Source organism: Chenopodium album, chromosome 5, assembly GCF_948465745.1.
Source record: "Chenopodium album chromosome 5, dcCheAlbu1.1, whole genome shotgun sequence".
Lineage (NCBI taxonomy): Eukaryota > Viridiplantae > Streptophyta > Magnoliopsida > Caryophyllales > Amaranthaceae > Chenopodium > Chenopodium album.
The window spans coordinates 58,096-78,567 of NC_137838.1; the positions used below are offsets into that span (position 1 = coordinate 58,096).

The following is a 20,472-nucleotide window of genomic DNA, read 5'->3' on the forward strand; positions in this document are numbered from 1 at the left end:
CTAATTCCGAGCTCAATTCGGGTCCCTAAGTACTAAAATGACCCCTACAACCTTAACTGAAGATTTTTCAACATGTAAAACGATGAAAAAATTGAATCGGGTTGCAATTTACAATTTGTACGAACTTTTGGGCTGCAATTTGCAAAAAAAAATTTAAATGTCTGCAATTTGCAAAATACGAACTTTAAATGGCTGCAATTTGCAAAATTTTCCTAACAAAGAATGAAGGAATGTATAATTGTAGAACATAGTAAACCAAACTTGAATAAAATTCACTTTATTCAAGTTGGCTGAGGTAAAGGCTCTAGAGTATGGGCTAGAGTTGGCAGCTAGAATGGGCCCAAGCAAACTGCAAATTCAACTTGACAGCCAAGCTTTAATGTTAACATTAAAGAATGCAAATCCTTATGTAGGTGAAGCAGTTCATAGCATTGCAAGGTGCAAGAAGATTTTAGAAGAAACTAACTGGCAATTCGAAGTTCATCATATTTACCGAGAAGCTAACAGAGCAGCTGATTTGCTAACCAATCAAGGAGTGTCTCAGAACAACAACATAGAGTTGATTCAAGTCCCCCCTTTAGCTTTAGGGAGAATTTTACATGATGATGTCGTAGGTGTGGCTTTATCACGTTTTGTTCCCCCGTAGTTCTTTTATTTTAGTTTGTTTCCTCGGGGCTTTGCCCCTCATTTGCATCAAAAAAATAAAATAAAATAAAATAAAATTCACTTCGCCTAAGTGGAGGTAATTTCATGTTTTTGTTATTTTCAGTGAGTGGGGGCAAGATTGTAATTTTCAGTAAGTGGGGGCAAGATTGTAATTTTCAGTGATGACAAAAGTCGCTTTTATTATTATTATTATTATTATTATTATTATTATTATTTTAACGAAAGCGATAACAGAAGTTAACTTTGTGAATAATGACACTAAGGTCTTAATAAGGAGGCTGGGGATTTAAAAGAGCGTTATGGGTGATTTTAGAAGCTTCAATAGTGATTTCAGAAGCTCAAAGTCCGTTTCATTGGAGGAACACAACACCTCTATCCTCTAGGATTGACCATGTCCTTTATTTTTCCCTTTTTCTTAGAATTTTCGTTTAATTTGGGGGCGAAGTCGCCGAAAATGGTGATGGAGAAGAAGAAGATGGAAGTGTCGGTGTCGTTGAAAATGGTGAAAATGGTATTTTTGATGGAAGGTGAGGTGAGTACGGATGATGAAGATGAAGGCGAATAGAAAGAGGAGAGAAGAAGGTGAAGGTGGATGCCTGGATGGGAAAAGAAGGAAGAAGAAGGGACGAAGAAGATGATATAAGAAAAAACAGTGTTAATAAAATACTCCATATTAATAAATATACTTTTATTTATATTTATATCATTAGAGAACATTCAATCCCAACATGGCTAATTATGGCGCGCATGATGTTCCATTGTTAGCCACCTTAGTAAGTTCAAAATTTTATTATAAAAATTGCATGCTGATTGATATTAATATGCTATTAGTATTTAGTACTAATAATTCTTAATTATATTCCCTTTTAATCTCCATGTTTGCATGCATCTATTATTTTCCATAAACCCTCATGCCCTCATTAATTAGTAATAATTTAATCATTTCACAAATTAAATATACTTAAGCTATTCAAAATTTCAAACTACGGGCATGTTCTCTTCAACTTAATTTCAGTTCAGTTCAGCTCCATCGTTTCAGATCAGTTCCATCAGTTCAGTTCAGTTTCTAATTTCCTTCTCTCATAAAATATTCATTTCAGTTCAGTTCAACTCCAATCAGTTCAGTTCAGCTTAGATCAGTAAATTAAATCACAACATGCCTCTACTACTCGAACTGAAAAAAGCCTCAAGCTTATCACTTCTCGAGTTTTCATACTAAAAAAAAAAGTTCTTAGGTTCACCAGTATTATTATGTTATTATTCACATATGAGCATAAGTACTTGCCTATAACCTATATATACCTCATAACAAGAAGACAAGGTTGGAGTTACCCAATATCATTTCTAATCAAGTTTTGGTTACATATAAAAAGTTACGTTTTAATACTTTATAGTACTTTCGTAACATACAAGATAAGAGTTACCTTTAATTGATAATTTCATCTCTAACCAAATGTTTGTTACATGCGAAATCAAATATGATATATATTTTGATAGTTTATAGTACTTTCGTATCAACAAGATCAAACTTTTGTTACAAATATAAAGTAACGTATGTCTTAATACTATTATCATGGTAATATTTATCGTAGCAAATTAAACTACTCATAATAGGTCGGGGGAATTATTATTTTAAAATCTCACCGTCATAAATGGAAGACAAACATCCATATAATAATAAATTAGACCCAACAAATTGAGATCAGATTTTGCCAAAATAAATGGCAACTGCAAACTACACTATCTTCTTCTTTTTTTTTCTTTTAGGGAACTACACTACCTATATACATGCCTAAACGCAATAAATCTAAAAGTATGACCAAAAATAGTCGTAAATTAATATGAAGTATTTCGTATAATCCAAGATATAATCCAAGAGGCATAAACTTAGGATCTTGACTAAGCATAAATGTAACAACCTCAAATCCTACAATTTTTACACGTACAATTGCTTACGTTAGAGGATTTTGTTCCCATGTATATATAAATATAGGTCCCATTATTCTCATTTCTCATCAACTATAACACATTACATTACCTTAGTACTTATTTTAGAGGGAGCTTAGGTTAAATTAATTAAAACTGTATTAATTAACCTTAAAAAAATGGCATTGCCTTTCACCTTAAAGTTGATAGTAATACCTTTTCTTATTTTAATTAATGTATTATGCTTATCGAAAGGTGTTAGTAGTTCATCAAAAATTGTTGAACACCAAAGAAAATCGGTACAATCCAATATTCCAACATGGGATACAAATTATTTGGAGTTCCCATTGAATTTGGAATACTTAGAAGCTGAGTTTTTCTTATGGGGTTCTATTGGAAGGGGATTAGACACAATTGCCCCTGAACTTGCGGAGGGAGGTCCTCCTCCAATTGGAGTTAGAAAAGCCTTTCTTGACCCTTTCACTAATGATGTTATCGCCCAATTTGCCCTCCAAGAAGTTGGTCATTTAAGGTTAGTTTCATTGTAATTAATATTATTATTATTTAGATTAAAAATAATTACAAAACTTATCATATGTTCATGATCAGCAAAATTTATATTCATTAAAAAAAATGATCAGTAAAATTTATCAATTTCATGTTAATATTGAAATTTTGTACGTACATGCATAATCAATTCCACAAACCATACTTCACTTACCTCAACTAACTAGAGAGCTAAGTAACCATCCAAGATAGACTTTTAAACAAAATGGACTATAAACATGCATAGGATATTGTTCAATTGATCGAAAGTTAAGATTATTCGTTTTAAGATGAAGACCGTAAAAGATCAATTAGGTTCAAATTGTTAATTTCACTTTATATAGTCCCTTTTTTCTAAAGGTGATGATTTATTTGTGTGTAGAGCAATCAAGGAAGTGGTGAAGGGATTTCCAAGACCAACATTGAATCTAAGTAGTGCACAATTTACTGAAGTGGTGAACTCAGCATTTGAACACCCACTCTTTCCACCATTTGACCCTTATAGAAATTCAATAAATTACCTTCTTGCCTCTTATTTGATTCCCTACGTTGGTCTTACTGGTTACGTGGGCACTATTCCCAAGCTTCTTTCCGTTGAATCCAGAAAAGTATGCAGTAGCTAGTACCTGTATATGTTTTCCTTCTTCACTACTTAATTTTTGGCCTTTATTTTGATTTGTTAGTCTATTTATTCTATTTAATAATTAACTATCACGTCTAGCTAATTGCACGTACGCGATACATGCTTTATATTTTAAATTATGTATACGACAATCATGTTAAAAGTGTAAGATTGTAAACGTAGTTTACCTCTAATATGTGTATAAACAACTTCATAACTCGATAGTGTTTATATTGCTTGTTGACTGTTGAGCATTCACAATCTTTATCTTACAAGGGTCATATAAAAGGAAATATATGTACACAAAATTAATTAGAGAAAGTGGTCTATTATTTTGAGATGAACTAATATAATATGTTAGTGATCTAAGGAATACGTACTAGATTACTTCATATTACATACTTAATTGTATGTGCTCTTAAATCTTAACTAGTTTTTTGGCCCGGGCGCTGCCCTGGGTCATTGTATGCATATAAAAATACTATATTAAAAAGGAAAAATTAGAAAAAATAATCCCAACTTTCATTTATTCTGGAATAATCCGAACTTTGGGGGGTCTCCTTTTTCTTCAATCCCAAATACCGGTTACCGGTTGAATGAGTTATTTATTTATTTTTTTAATTAAAGTGACACGTGTCACGAATCAATTGGCTAAAAGAATTTTTAAAAAAATTTAAAAACAAATTAAGAACAAAACCCACCAGCCAAAGCCCAACCACCTAGCCAATCCGGCAACCGCCCATGTCAGCCACCTACATACATTGGTGGTTTTATAAAAACAATATCGACCATTTGTTAATTATTAATTAATATGAAGTAACTAAATATTATATCGTATCATTAAAATTTCTTCTAGTAACAAATTTCTTAGTTAAAAAAAAAACCTTTATTTAAATTTGGGTTACACATTTTAATACTTAAATATAAGTGTATAACTTATACTAAAGGTTGAGTAATGGAAAAAAATGAAATTAATTTTATAATTATATTGTTGTCAAAATATACACATATAAGTTGGCTATTTAAATTTTTGTATTTATGAACATGAATAACTCTTTTTAATACAACTTTATTATCATAAGATTTGTTGTTGGAGTAATGGTTAGAGTTTAACTTTAATGAAGATGAGGTCATGGGTTCAAATACTATTGCTCACAAATTATTAATTTTTGTGTGGAAACCCCTCCATGCATATTTTCTTTGACCTCCCATAAGCAACTTCACAACTCGATAGTGTTTGTTTTGCCTACCTATTGACTATTGAGCATTCACCCAATCTTTGTCTTATAAATATTTTTTTGGAGTTTGAATTACAAGGGTCATATTAAAGGTAATATATACTATAAAAGTTCAAAATTAATTAGAGAAAGTGGTATACCATTATAAGACGAACTAATATAAAATGTCACTTCTAATATGTCAGTGATCCAAGGAATACATACTAGATTACTTCATATTGCGTACTTCAAAATTGTATGTGTTCTTAATTACGTACTACTTCATATTTTGACCTCCCATATTTTCTTCCCCTTCCCATAAAACTAGCTAGTAGCAGGATTGCTAGCAGTGGAATCAGGCCAAGACGCAGTGATCCGATCATTGCTCTACCAACGACGATTACAAAGGGTGGTACCTTACAAAATAACTGTGCAAGAGTTCACGAACCGGCTTTCAAAACTAAGGAACAAGCTAGGGAGTGACCTAGGCTCAAGGGATGAAGGCATATTCGTGGACCAGAAAGACGGTGCAGAAGGCAAGATTAAGGGAAATATACTTGTAGGGGATGAGAACTCTTTGGGGTACCCTAGAAGTCCAATAGAAGTATTAAACATTGTGTATGGAAGTGGTGATCCGAAGAAAGTTGGTGGGTTTTTTCCTAAAGGTGCTGATGGTTACATTGCACAATCCTATCTTTAACCTAAGAATGTTACTTCGAATGATGATAGATTAAATTGATTGATTTTAGAAAAAATTGGCCGCAACAACACCAATTCAACTATGATAAAGGTGCGTGTAGCAGCACAACTTTTTAAGGGTGCGGCATACATCACAAACTATGTAATTGGGTGCACATATTAGCAAAAATGACTCTAATAAACTAAGGTTCCATGGAAAAAAGTGGAATATTAATTATTTATATGATTGTTAAAACATTATTTAAACTTATATGATTTCCCATCATGCTTGACTAAATTAGCCTTACTTTCTATCTATTTTTTTCATTTAAGCATTTCTTAACCTCCACCATTTTATTAAGCGGATTCCTTCAAAAAAAAAAAAAAAAAAAGTTGTGCTATTATTTTCCTTTGTTTGCATCTCCAATTACTTTTTCCTAATATCGATCTCACATGATTGACTTAGTTTCCTTTCCTTTTCCACTTAGTTAAATACTAAATTGATAAACTAAAAAAAAAAAAAAATCATTTGAATACCTTTATTCTATAAGATTTCAGGATACATAGGTAACTTTCTAATACCAAACCCCACAAAATGATTTTAAATACTTAATTCAAAACATAAAATTAGAATTGGATTTTAGGATATGCCAAATTGATTTTCTTGTTTTTGATGTACAATTGTGGAGGTTGAGAGAGCTAGAATAATTTAAAGGGAAAAAAATTAATTGTAATGGAAGAGAAACTAAGTCAATCATCACATGAGATGTTGAAAAAAGTAATTGAATAAACAAATGATAGAAAATAATGGCATTTTTTTTTTAAATAATTCAATTTAGTGGTTACTTAATTACATGAGATGGAAAATTAAGTAGAATGGAATGAAACAAAAAATGGTTTAAAAAAAAATGAAACAAAAATATATTTAAACAAAAAGGCATTAAAAATATTTAAGATTTCACTTTCATAATATATAATAAAAAATCTAAATTTTTCCAATGTCATTTATGTTGTTATGTGCACCCAAGTGCATAGTTTGTGATGTTTAGATTTCAGTGCACCCTCAAAAGGTTGTGTTGCTACACGCACCTTTGTCATAATTAGTGTTGTTGCGGCCAATTTTTCCTTGATTTTAAAGATGGTAATTATTAGGAGACTTTGTCATTTTTTCAAGGTTATTTTTATATATTTTTTTAATTTTATTATATCTACTAGTATATATTTTTTAAGGTTTATAGTTTAGAGTTTTGTCTAGAGATATAATTTATTCTGTATTTTGATTTTACAATGCAAGGATTTAGAATGTTCATGTTCATTTTGTTTTAGACAAATTTGTTAAGGTAAAGATTGAGCAAGTTATAAATTTTAGTGAGTTATTGAACTGGTGAGTAATTGATGAATACATATTATAAGTCTAACTTTGTGGAAATATATATAATGAATTAATGTTTATTGATGAGTATGTGGCATGTGGGTTAATAATAAGCCCCCAAACTCTTCATTAGTGCTTGTGAATTTACAAGGATTCACCAAGTTATGAGTAAATACTAAATACTGCCATCATTTTGAATTGATCGCAATATGAGACTTGACATACAATTTAAGGAAAAATAAATATAGAGTAGGCAAGACTCAAAGAGTTGTTATCAAATACATACAAAGTTGATGGAACCGATAAATAATGCATATGCATGATAATGGACTAGTGAATAAGGGATCTGAAATATATGTCCATTTTGATGTCGACATAATGATAATCATCATAAGTTTATCAAGGACCAGAAGTTCAATGAAATATGGATTTTCAAATCCACACTGTACAGTGCTTACATTATTTTGAGTCTTATGTTCATGTGCATATGTGAGTCATAGGTTAACAGATACTTATTGCATGTGTAGGAAGTTGTTAGATGCATTACTCACTGTATATTTTGTTCAATATTTTATCATGATTTCGATATCGCATATTGCATGCACTAATTTCTATATAATTATTGTGGTATGTGTGAATGTTCGTCCAAAATATAATATGACTTATTTACAACATTGATATGAACTTTCAAAGAGATATTTATATTTCAGTGGGCTTACAGTTGTGATGAAATTGTTAATGACATCGATTTAATATCATGTAAGAAAAGTTCCTGAAGAACTTATATGCAATGTATTTATAACCCTACAAATTTTTTATTTTGAATATTGTAATTTTTATCAAACTTTCGTTTACGTGACTACATCATTGACATCTCAACCTAAAGATTGAGCATATAAAAGTTAGTGAGATTTACTGTCTGTATTTGCAAGAGAAATATCATGTCAATTATGAAATGTCTAAGGAATATTAATACAACTATTAAATAAAGATTTGAAATGATGATTAGAGAAAAACACATGTATGGTGAAATGAAGACACTTTCACATGTTCATGTGAAGACTTGAAGATGCAATTTCAGTTTGGGAGGATCGAAGATCAACGAATGTTATTTTACCACATATGAGAAGATATTCAACTATATTGGATTCATTGATGCAAGACTAGAAGATATCAAGTTATGTATTCATCAGGGGGAGAAAATACGCGTTGCACTCTTTTTCCCTTGACCATGGTTTTGTCCCACATTGGGTTTTCCTGGTCTCAAGCATTCTTTCTCAGTTAGGATGTTTTCCCTTATTTTCACAACAACAAACAATTTATACATTTTTTTTACAATACAAATTATACAAGATTTGATGCGTGAAGATAATACTTGGGAAAAGGAAGTGTAAATTTAAACTTATACTCGTACTTTTAAAAACAGATTTACTCTAAATTATTAGAAAGTGTGCACGACCTATAATTGGACAATCTTATAAAGACTCAGCCCATTTATTTTTTATTTGACGGATATATCTCTTTAATAACTTTGGCGGGTCATAGCATAGGGATCCATAGAATTGCTCTCTCTCAGATTAGTGAGATATCCATTGAAGCGCACTCAACGTTCTCCATTGAAGCGCAGTTGGCGTGAATCTAGTTCTTGTATACCCCATTGAAGCAGCTTCTGACTTCTGAGGTAAGTTGTTTGTATTTGTTATCATCATATCAAATACCCCTAAAATTATGAGATCGATAATTGAATCAAATATCCCTAAAGTTATGAATCAAATTTGGTTGCTAATGTATTGCACAACACTTTAATGTTAGGATTTAAGTATGAAATCAGAGCTCTTTCCCTGGGCCCAGGGCTGCCCTGCCTCAGGGACGGGCCTGTTTTTAGGATGATTTGGTCAGAGATCGGAGATATAGATGAGTTTGTGGAATTGGGTATTTTCTGATTATGGTCATCTGAATGTGTGTTGGTATTTGGCTGCTCACATAGGAGACTTATGGAGCTTTTGAGCTTATAATCAAATAAGATTATTATAATAACATAGAAAAACCGAGGGGGAGGGACGGGAGTTGTTGGCCCGGGCATTCAAGAGGAGCTCGAGCTAATTTCTATAAACCATGCTATGATTCTGCCAATTTAGAGGAAAGGAAGTGAGAGTTTTGTCCGTAATATGACTAGTTTGTTGTTGACCTTAGATTTGTCCATGATAAACTTGCTGTTTACTATAGATTTGTTTTTTCTTTTTTTGCAGGCCGTGGTATTCGTTTTGTTATAAGAGAAAAGCATGTCTGCAGACGCTACATCCAGTGTATATTCCCAGAATCTTAAAGGGGACCTTAATGCACCTTACATCAATGCTGAGAATGTGCAGAGTAATATGAAAGTCATCTATTACAGGTACATTATCATAAGCTGGCAGGTTCTGGTTCTATTTCAGTTGTAGCCTCTTAAAAGTTATATTATCACTGGCATCACGCTATCACATCAAGGAAGAAATACGTTTGAATTATAGAGCAAGATGAAGCTTGTATGGTACATAATTTTGTAAGGAGAATGGATGTTGATTTTTGCACTAGAATAAGGCATATTAGGAACATTCGCTGTTTCTATAGGCTAAAATCAATAGGTTTAAATTTTGAATTGTAGCCTTTTAAGGCTAGACTTTCTAAGCAAGAATGTTTTGGAACTGTAGTGTTCATGTTGGTCAAGTATCAAACTCTACCAAAATGCCCTGTTAGCCTATTTTCTGCTCTGCATTGTTTGAAATCAGTAATCTTCCTGAGTCCTAAGTCCTAATTTCTCTGTGATTTTGCCCTCCTTCCCCTTTTCTTATCCCCTTTTGGCTTGACAAACACCACTCATACTGCTTATACTAAGATGGTCAAAGGTGACCTTAAGGCTTAACAAGTGAAACTTAGCTAAATTAGAAAAACATAAATCAACATCATAGAAATAAGGTTGCTTTCTTCCTTCTCTTCTTCTTAATTGATTTTGTCTCTTGCTCTTTGTTGCTTGTGTTGGCTCAAGTCTCTTCAAGTTTCCTCCTTTGTTGCCGTTGTTGTCCTTGTGGTTCGATTGCCGCATCTTGACCCTTTACGTGATCCATCACATTACCCGCCGCCTCAAGATTCACCTTGTCCTCAAGGTGGAACTTAGGGAGACGATGTGTCAGCCTCCAAAGTCGGTTCGCCGGCGAGGGTGATTGGTAGCCCAGCCATGGTGCATTGCATTTCTTGAGTCTTCCAGTTAATGGCCATCATCCCCAATTTCTCTAACCATTATATCCCCAAAATAAGATCGGCGTTCCCCAATTGTAAGGGAAAAAAAATTCTTCCACAATCGTCACACCGCCATCCATTTTCAAGGTCAACCTTTCACACACACCCATCATAGAAATAAAATTATGGGTTGCCCCCGGATCAATCATTACCACAACTCCCTGCCCCTCAACTTCTTCCTTTAGTGTCATGATTTTCGGGTTGGATGCATCCATCATGGCGCCAAAGAATCCTTTAATTGCCGCTCCACCCTCTACAATTTCAACACTTTCTTCTCCCTCATCATCGTCATTGGCCGCCACTGAGCTCCTTTCGCGCACATCGATGACCCACTCTCCATTGTTTGTCACAACGGAAACATAACCCTTTTGCTCATCGTTCTTGAAGCTTAGATTCTGTGAGCCTCCTCGTCTCATTGCTTTTGCTAATAGAACTCATTGGGCTTGGCAAGATTAATTGAACCTTGAGATTCTGGTGGGACCTCAGGCCATGTTTTTGCTGGTCTGGACTGTCTTGGGATTCCATAAGTCTGAATCAACCCAAAATTCCTACCTTTACCATTTGAGTTTGTGGGATTTAAGGACCTAGTTTTGACCCACTTTGAAATAAGCCCAATCCACTTCCACTAACATGACTGACCCTATTTCTCTCTTCAATCCTCCCTCCCGGATTCATGGCGTTCTCCAAGGTAGATGGGTTCAACGGAGTTCCGCCTTAATGTCATCCTTCAACCCATTCACGAACTGTCCCTTCATCAAATTTTCTGGCACATCTTCAAGTGGGAAGGCCATCTCGATGAATTTTTGCCGGTATTCCTCCACCGACGTCGTCTAAGTTACGGTTAACCACTGCTCGTGTATTGTTTCGGCGTGGGTTGGTCGGAACTCCTTCAATAATCGCTGCCTCAGGTCCGTCTAGAAAAGAATTGGTCGTCGCCTCTGCTCCTGTTGAAACCATTGCAGCGCCGGGCCATCCATCGCCACCACGGCCGCTGAAATTTTATCCTCCTCCATCAACCGATAGAAATCGAAATACATCTTAGCCCTCATGACCCAATTATCCTGATCTTTCCCTTCAAACACCGGCATGTCAAGCTTCTTGTGCTTCCATCGATGTGGCCACCCTCGCAGATCTCTTCTCCTGGCATTCCGAATTTGGGCGCACCTCGTCTTCTCGGTGTTCGTTTAGAATGTGGTGGCTCTCGGCCTGTGGGGGTCGCGGTTGAGGGTCTCCTTGAACCGCCTTCAACTCTTCCTGCAATTTGTCCACCTTTCTTCGATCAAAGGGCTTGATGTTCCATGTCGATACAGAACCGGTCTAAACGTCCTTCGAGTTTGGTGGAGCTATTCGCCAGCACCTCTTCCATCCTTTTCCTTTCGGCTTCAAACAAGGTTGAGAAATGTTCGGACATGGCGGCATTCACCTGTTCGGACATGGTTTTCCGGGCATCCGCCATGGCGGCATTCACGGTTCACCTCTTCCGCCACGCTCAGAGGCACCTTGGCCATCGAGTTTTCCCTCGATCGTCGTCAACCTAACTCAATTTCCTCCACCTTTTAATCCAACACGTCTGCGCACTGCGACAAAGGTACCATCATTTTTTTTAATACTTCAGATATCATAGTGGAGGTTTTCGGCCTATGACCACCAGAAATGTTGCTCTGATGCCAAGTTGTTATGGACTGGGTTTGATTAGACGAAATTCATTCAAATTAGAAGAAGGACTGGTTGTTTATAGAAGCAATCGAAAGCTTACAAGTGATAGTGGTAGTAGCTTGAAGCTACAAGTCTCCAAGCAACTTGAGGTTGCAACTCTCTAGTGTTTGCCTTACAATTTTCTGGATGCCTTTCTACTAACACTACTCATACTACTTATACTAAGATGGTCAAAGATGACCTTAAGGCTTAACATGTGAAACTTAGCAAAATTAGAAAAACATAAATCAACATCATAGAAATAAGGTTGCTTTCTTTCCTTCTCTTCTTCTTAATTGATTTTGTCTCTTGCTCTTTGTTGCTTGTGTTGGCTCAAGTCTCTTCAAGTTTCCTTTTTTGTTGCCGTTGTTGTCCTTGTGGTTCGATTGCCGCATCTTGACCCTTTACGTGATCCATCACAGGATGATCGTTGACTATAAGCTGCTGGATTTTTAGCTAATTTATTTTGTATATGATCTTTCAATTTTTCTGTCTTCTAATTTATATTCTAGACCATTGTCCCACGAAAAATAATACTTCATCTTTTTTTAGTTGCATCACTTTCCTAAAAAGGAGGTTTGAAATTAGTTGCATGACTTTCCTTCTTAACTAATAAATTCTCTCTATCTCTCTCTTACCACATGGGCCCCGTTTATTTTTTCTCTCTACCTCTCTCTACTCCAAACATTGCCTACGAGTCCTTAAAAACAAAAGTGATGCAACTAAAAAACGGAGGAAGTAGTGAATTTATCAATAGATTTTTTTTCCTGCACACTCTATAATTATGATCCATCTGTATTTCTATTCGTATTTTTTCGTATTTTGGTATGGCTCTGTGGATGTTTAAAATTGTGCGCCAGGTGACTTTGGGAGTTTGGGGAATTTCAGAAAGCTATGATCTTTTTCTAGTTTATCTTCTAAGTAACAATACATTTCTTTGTTAGTTTGTGAATTTTGACTTCCTGTGATGCAAGTACAAAATGCATCTGATGAAGCTTTGACCATTTTGTTTTCTCTGTCTGCAGCCGGACATTTATGTCAATAGTAGGAGGAATCATTGCTGGGATTCTTGGATTTACTGGACTAACTGGGTTTATATTCTACTTTCTTGTGATGGCGGTAACTTCAGTGGGACTTACAGCCAAGGCGAAATTCTCAATTCATACTTACTTTGATAGCTGGAATCGCATTTTGCTCGATGGCTTCTTAGGTGGCCTTATGGTACTGTTCTCTTTTGTTTACTAGTTTCTTTGTTCTCTATTCATCTTCAACCAATCCTCATAGGATTTTTATAAGTAAATTTCACCTTTACATTTAGGCATTTTAGAGAGACAAAGGACCTGAAATGTTTTCCACTTTTCCTTGTTGTACAGAGAATATATTAGTTTTAACCGTTAAGTCGAGTTTTATTATACTGTTCTAATAAACCAAGAAAGGAGAGGGATAAGGCCATTCGAGTCTGCACAAAGAAACTTTCATGTAATGAATGGAGTTTTGTTTCCATTTTGTTTGACTTCTCTTTTACCAATCAAATGCCATGGTCACTCTCTTTCAGTTCACTGTTTTCTCTAGGCGTGTCAGTTTTTTGTTATGTCTCATTATTTCAATTATATAAGACAATGGACATTTGGTTTCTAGCATTCTGGCCTTCCAGCAGCTCCTTTCAATTGTTTCCTGTGAAGTATGCTCGCATATTAAGCTCATATTATTATGCTTTTAAAAAAAAAAAACAAAATCTTTGTCATTACCTTTTCATTAATGAGTTTCTTTTGGTCTTATGCAGTCGTTCGTGCTGTTTTGGACGTATCCTTCTTATAAGTTAAGTTTTTATTTTCTGCTTGGTTGAGAGATCTGTTTTGTTTTCTACTTATATCTTTTGCATGTATAAATATGGTTAACTGTAGAGCTAAGAGTGTTTCTAATGTCCTTTACTATTCATCTTATACACTCTATTTTACTATGTTCATGTCTTTATCACTGAGCTTTTACTACATGCAATCCAATAGTCAATACACCACTTTTAAATTCAAAGAGGTATAATTTAAGAAAACTTGTGTTGCTACTTTAAATATATGTGCATTGTAGACAAGGTGATATATAGTATCTCTTATATTAAACATAGATTCAGTTAATGCCAAGTGAAATCCCTCGAGGCATTTAGAATCCCTCAAGTCAAGGTTCGCCTGGATATGGTGTAAAAATCATGGGGGTAGAATTTGATGGAGAACAAACTACTAGGAAACTAATTTGGGGGAGCAATATTTCAGGGCTCTATTTTTTTATTTGTTTGGCATGAGGGTAATAAAATCACTTGTAATTCACTTTGCTAAAAAATATTAAAGAAATTGTTTGTTTGTTGTTGTTTATTTTTTTTATTACTACTGAAAAAATATTGAAATCGCAAGAAAAAAAAAATTGAATCTTATTCCAAATCATACGGTAAATCAATTTCTTCAAAAGAAAATAAAACAATAATTTAAGATACCTAAAAGATAGATCTCATAGATTTAATAATAAAATTAAAATTAAGATCGAAGGAAAAAAATGAATTTAAGATATTGTTTTATTATTGAAATACAAAAATTAAAACTAGAAGGAATAAAAAACACTATGATTTCACGTCAATGATCAGAATGTTTTCAATCAATCAATTAAAGTCTTAATCCCATAAGCGGGGTCGACCACTTAAACCAAATTTGATTAGGAAAAATTAACAACAATAAGTTAACCTTTGAGTGGTCTTCTAATATTAAGTTCAACTTTAAGTAATTAAAAAACAAGTCTAACTTTAATGTCTATTTTACATAAGTAAGTTTAACTTTAATGTCCATAGATATGCTTTCCCATGGACGTGTCAGGAAGATGATCTAAGAGGCCCCTAGATTTTTAAGATCAACTTTGTCCTATTGACGAACCAAGCAAATCTGGGTGTAATTGATGACATCTTTTTTCATTCCCGGCTAATAATACCCCATGGAGAGTAAGCTGGGTGCCCAACCCATATGGTATCATGACATTCTTTGTTCCGTAGGCCTCTCGTTCGGTATGAATAGCTTGTTGCCCTCAGTGTAAATGAGCACATCATCCATCCAAAATCGTCTTGTTTTTCCTTCTTTTATCACCCTTTAATGGTGTTCGTCTTGGGATCTTTTGAGAGGTGTTGTTTGTCTTGTTCTTTGACCGAGGTTATATCATTAAGCTGGCATAGAGGGGGGGATAACCTTGGTAGGGGGGCAAATCGACACGATAACTCAAGGCATAGCCGACTCTATTACTAGCTTCTTCTTGTATGTAAACTTCACATCGAATTTTGCAAGTATCTCCTGCTGGCTTGTCTCCCCTTTAATTTTGGTTGGGTGAGGAAGTAAGTGGACGTGCTATCCGTGTGAACAAAGAAATTTGCCCCAACAAGTAATGTCTCCACTCCTTCAAGCAATGAACGATTGCTAGAAGTTCTTTTTTCTTATGCCGCATACCTCCTCGCTGCGTCATTCAACTTTAACTTCGTCATTCAACTTTCAACTTTCATAAGTGATTGGGTGGCCTTCTTTCAGTATGACCCCGCCAACGTGAAGTTAGACGTGTCTATCTCGACTTCTAAAGGTTTGTTGGTGTTAGGGACCACTAAGACCGACTCCTTCATTACTGCTTCTTTGAGCTTGAGAAAGCCCGTTGTTGTTTCTCCAACCAATTCCACTTGTTGTCTTTCTTCAACAAGTCCGTGAGAGGACTCGCTATTTCTGAATGAAGTGGCGATAGTAATTGGCCAATCCCTAGAACAACCTTAATTCAGAGATGTTCTTTGGAGCTTGCCAATCACTAATGGCTTGAATTTTCTTAGAATCCATCCTTATACGACCTCCTACTACAAAATGTCCAAGGAAGCTTACTTCTTTTTGCGCAAAAGCACATTTCTCTCGCTTCACGAACATATGATGTTGTCTCAATTTCTCTAACACCTTTCTCAAGTGCTCTAAGTGATCTTCAAGGGTGTTGTTGAAGATTACAATGTCGCCTAAGTAAACAACCACAAACTTGTCAAGGTAGTTGTGGAGACCTGGTTTATTATGGTGCAAAATGTTGTGGGAGCGTTCGTTAGCCCAAATGGCAAGCAATCTTTGGTTTATAGCTAATCGAACAAGTTTGCCACCAAGGGTATTGGGTAATGGTTCCTCACAATCAGCTTGTTTAAGGCCCTATAGTCGATGCACAATCTACTCCGATCCTGCCAATTCTGAATAAGGATTAGTGCTCCATAAGGAGCGCTAAGCGCTTAACCCGGCTTCTAACAATCCATTCGCAACTCGAAGGGGGCGAGTTCCGAAGGGGGCATCCGATAAGGACTTCGCACAAGCGATCTAGCTTTCGGTACCAATTCAATACTGTGATCTATGCCTCTATGAGGAGGGAGAGATTTCAGGAGCTTCTTTGGAAGGATATCCGCATATTGACTGAACAACTTTTCTACCACCTCATGGATGTCTCCCCCGAGCTCCTCATCCTTCATCGAAAGAGTGGCAAGGAACGTAGGCTTGCTTCTTTTCATTCCCTTTTTGAGTTGCATTGTAGAGAGGAGGGGATCTTTAATTCTATTCCTTCTTAACCACGAGCATGAGTCCGCAGGAGGCAAGGTTGGTTGCTTGCTTGTCACAAGGACCCTAGGTGGGGTATCGGGATAATTTTATTGGTGTATAAGAAATCCATCCCAAGGACCACTTCAAAATCATCTATGGTTGCCACCGTAAAGTCCGGACTCCCACTCTAGTCCTTAATCTTAGTATTTACGTTCTTTGCCACCTGTCAGAGTTTATTGTTTTCATGTGACTACCACTATGCACGGCTTTTAGCCCTAATCTGTTCGCCTCAATCTATGTGACAAAATTATGAGTAGCTCCTCTATCAACCATCATTGGGCTTTCTTCCCATTTATCAATACATCTACGTACATGTTGCACGACCCCCCTTCTCTCTCGAAGTCTCTTTTTCCATAGCATACGTATAATACATTATGTGCTCTTCTTCACTGACCACATCTTCCTCTTTGTCTCCCCCTCGACAAGGGAGAGTTTCTTCTAAAAATTATCGATCACCCCTTTGTGCCGACATTCAAACCATTTATGAGGCCCACGACAAAGTATGCAAGTGAGGGGTTTGTTCCATAATGATGAGCCGGAAGACCCACCTTTGTTTGTGGACAAGGCGGCCCCGTTCTTTCGCGAATCCTCTCCCCTATTCCTGTATCACTATTCGAGCTAACCTACAAATTTCCAATGGTTCTCTTTGGGATATTTGATTGTGACCCACCATTTTTCTTCTTATCGGATGAGTAATCCATCAACCTTCATATTCCGATGATATATCTCCCTTTGAGCCAAATCTTTCAAGCCCTGCACAAAGTTGAATAGACGGTCCTTCTCAAACATGTCATGGATCTCTAGCATGCACGTCGAACATTCTTTCACATATTCTCGAATAGAGGTCTTGTGCTGCAGGGTTGCTAATTTTGTGCGGGCCACAAATTCAGTGTTCTCTAAATAGAATTGCGCCATGAGTTCCTTCTTCATATCCTCTCAAGTATCTACCAATGTCCTTTCTGCTTGGATGTTGGCGTAGTTGGTGAGCTACCATAGTTTAGCGTCTTCCACCGAATACATCGTGGCAGTACGATCTGCCATTAGCTCGTCCTCCAACTTACATATAAGGAAGTATTGTTCCATGTCGAAGATGAAGTTATCGACTTCTTTTGAATCTCTAGTGCCGTTCAAAGAACCTTTCTTGGCACCTTATCATATGACTTCTCTAAAGCAGTAAAGATCATATGAAAATCCTTCTTTACCCTTTGAAAGTCCATCATTTGTCTTATCAAATGGATTGCTTCCATAGTAGATCTCCCAAACAGAAAACCAAATTGGTTATCTTGGGCATGCCCTTTGCCTCCTTATACGTTGTAAAGGTTTCGTCATTCCTACATTTTCTTAAGGCTTGATAGCATTCTCTTTATTTTGCTTAATTACTGCTTTTTACCTCTTCATTCCACCACGAAGTATCTCTCTGCATCGAAGTTCTCCCTATTGATTCCTCTAAGAGTCCACCAAGTCATGTCTGGATTCACCTCTTCATCCCTATCTGCCTTTTTCATTACCTTTTTTTTTTTTTTATAAAAACTTTAGCATTTGCATCCCCTAGAGTCCACCATCTTATCATTGGCTCCTCTTGTCTTCCTTTTTTCTTCCCCTTCTCTTTTAAACAAATAGTCATAACCAAAAGTTGTTAGGTGACCACACTCTTTCTTGGAATGACCTTGTAGTTTAAGCAACTTTGTCTATTAGTGAGCAGGAAGTCTGTTAGTGTTGCATTTGCTCCACTTCGGAAAGTTAACAAGTGTAAATCTCACTTCTTAAACCAAGTATTAGTAAAAAATAAATCATAAAATTGGGCTTAATCCATAATAGCCTCACCACCTACGTCCCTCTGCCCATACCCAAAGCCTCCATGAATACTCTTGTAGCCATCTTGGCTCACCCAACATGCCCTTTTAGATCACCTCCAATATATCTAAATCCTCCAAAAATTGTCATTTTTGTTCTGCATCTAAACCAACTTAACTAACTTGGGAAGCATAAGCACTAATAACATTCACAATCTCTTTGCTACATAGCAACTTCACCCTTATCGACCTGTCATTCTTCTAATAAACCTTGATTACCTCTTTTAACAACCTCTCATCAAGAAACACACCAACTTCATTCCTAACTCAACCATTCCTAGTCATGTGATTCATGACCTGTCAACGTACCACACCTTGTACCCCAAAACCAAGCATCGAGCTCCTTTGCTTATCCACCTTGTCTCTTGGAGGTACAAGATGTTTACACGTCTTCTCTTCATCACTTCTACCACTTCTGCTGAATTCTCCGTAAGAGACCCCACATTTCAAGAACCAATCCGTAAATTAAATTCCTTTCTCCTACGCTCCCTCATACCCCGCACACTCGGGTCTAGGAAGTACAGTGCGTCGCTGAGTAGGGAACGTTTCCACGAAAATATCAGCAATGATTGAAAAAAAAAAATTCAGAAATACAATTGAAATTAAAAATAAAATTGAATACCTAATTAAAGAATTATGAATAATTTACTTGGATTTGGAAGGTTGCATGCAGTAATAATGTCATGGAGGAAAGAAGGTCGGAGTAAACTTCAATGGAAGTGATGAGCGATCAGAGGTGGAAAGAGAGAGATGAAAGAAGGTTGGGCTTTACATTTTACTAGGTGAATCGTTACACTAGGGGGGGGGGGGTTTCGAGGTGGGGGAGGGGAAACGGAGGGAGAAGGGGCTGGGGGTAGGGGAGGGGGTGTCGAAGGGTGGGGGGTGGCCTCGCCGGCGATTATGGACCACCGGCGCAGGGGGAGGGGTGGGATCTGGCGTGGTGGTGGCTGGTGGTGTATTACCCTCAAAATGGGGGGAATTATTACTGAGGTAATTAATTAACCCCATTTCAGGTACTAGGTTTAAGTCCATATTCATTACACCATTAATTTTTACTGCCCAATTCCCTCAATCCAGGCGGACCCTCAATAGTTCTCTTCTACAGTTCTACCTGCTGGAGCTGTCAACCTGTGTGCTAATGTCTTAATTGTCTTATTGAGTATAGTATTGTTAAGTTTCATAAATCCTGTCAGTTGAAATTAAGCAGTCTCTCATGCAAGATGCTGATTAGTATTGCTTTTAGGTCCTGAATACTAGCCTTTAAGCACAGTCTGAAGTCTGAACATTGCTCTATTACTGTAATTGCTTATGCATATATATACTGTAAAACAACACTAGCTTATAGTTACTGTGCTACCAAAATGTTGACGATGCATTAAAACCTGCTGCTTGTTTCCTTGACAATAAGTAGATTTGCCTATGACATTGTGCACATCTTTTGATGGACTGCATGTTACAAGACTAAGAGTCGCTGTTGTTGCTGCTGCTGCTGCTCCCCTTGCAGCCCCAATTTGCATTGCTGTTTCCATATTCAGAATTTTTAATGGAACTCACACTCTCTTTCAGCAGATGTCATTTCCAGTTTCTTATGATATTCTAGGTCAATTTTGACTTTGCTAGTCTTTTTGTTTGAGGAACTTACAGCTGATGGGAGTTTCAGTTATATTTGTTATTGATGTAGACAGATTCTTGAGTAGAAAAACTTGACACATGTTTCACTCTTTTTTAAGACTTAAAGATAAATAACTTTATATTCTTTTTTTCTTATTATGTATGTAGTATTATATTTATGTAGTATTATATTCTAGTAAGGAATTTAGGTGCAGTTTCTTACCATTCCTCTCGGTAGATTTTATATGGCAACATGGTGGCATCAATAAACTTTCATTTAGAATCCGGCGTGGCCACAATATAGTAATGTGGCCATCATCCGTATTTAGATTGTGATAATGACATGTGCCTACACTTACGAATTTGGATCTTTATA

General features: G+C 36.1%; 2 protein-coding genes across 2 annotated transcripts; both read left to right on the forward strand.

Moving 5' to 3' along the window:
- The first annotated feature begins 2,705 nt into the window (after nt 1–2,705).
- On the forward strand, nt 2,706–5,677 carry LOC145629921 (desiccation-related protein PCC13-62-like). Its single transcript, XM_081682162.1, has 3 exons — nt 2,706–3,124; nt 3,521–3,746; nt 5,306–5,677. The coding sequence occupies exons 1-3, from the start codon at nt 2,772–2,774 to the stop codon at nt 5,675–5,677; spliced, it is 951 nt and encodes a 316-aa protein (XP_081538288.1). The 5' UTR covers nt 2,706–2,771.
- A 2,859-nt stretch (nt 5,678–8,536) lies between these two features.
- On the forward strand, nt 8,537–20,252 carry LOC145631379 (uncharacterized). The gene is made up of 5 exons (XM_081683450.1): nt 8,537–8,708; nt 9,277–9,422; nt 13,024–13,219; nt 13,782–13,801; nt 19,897–20,252. Exons 2-5 carry the CDS (start codon nt 9,310–9,312, stop codon nt 19,925–19,927), a joined length of 360 nt encoding a protein of 119 aa, XP_081539576.1. The 5' UTR covers nt 8,537–8,708; nt 9,277–9,309; the 3' UTR covers nt 19,928–20,252.
- Nucleotides 20,253–20,472: the final 220 nt, after the last annotated feature.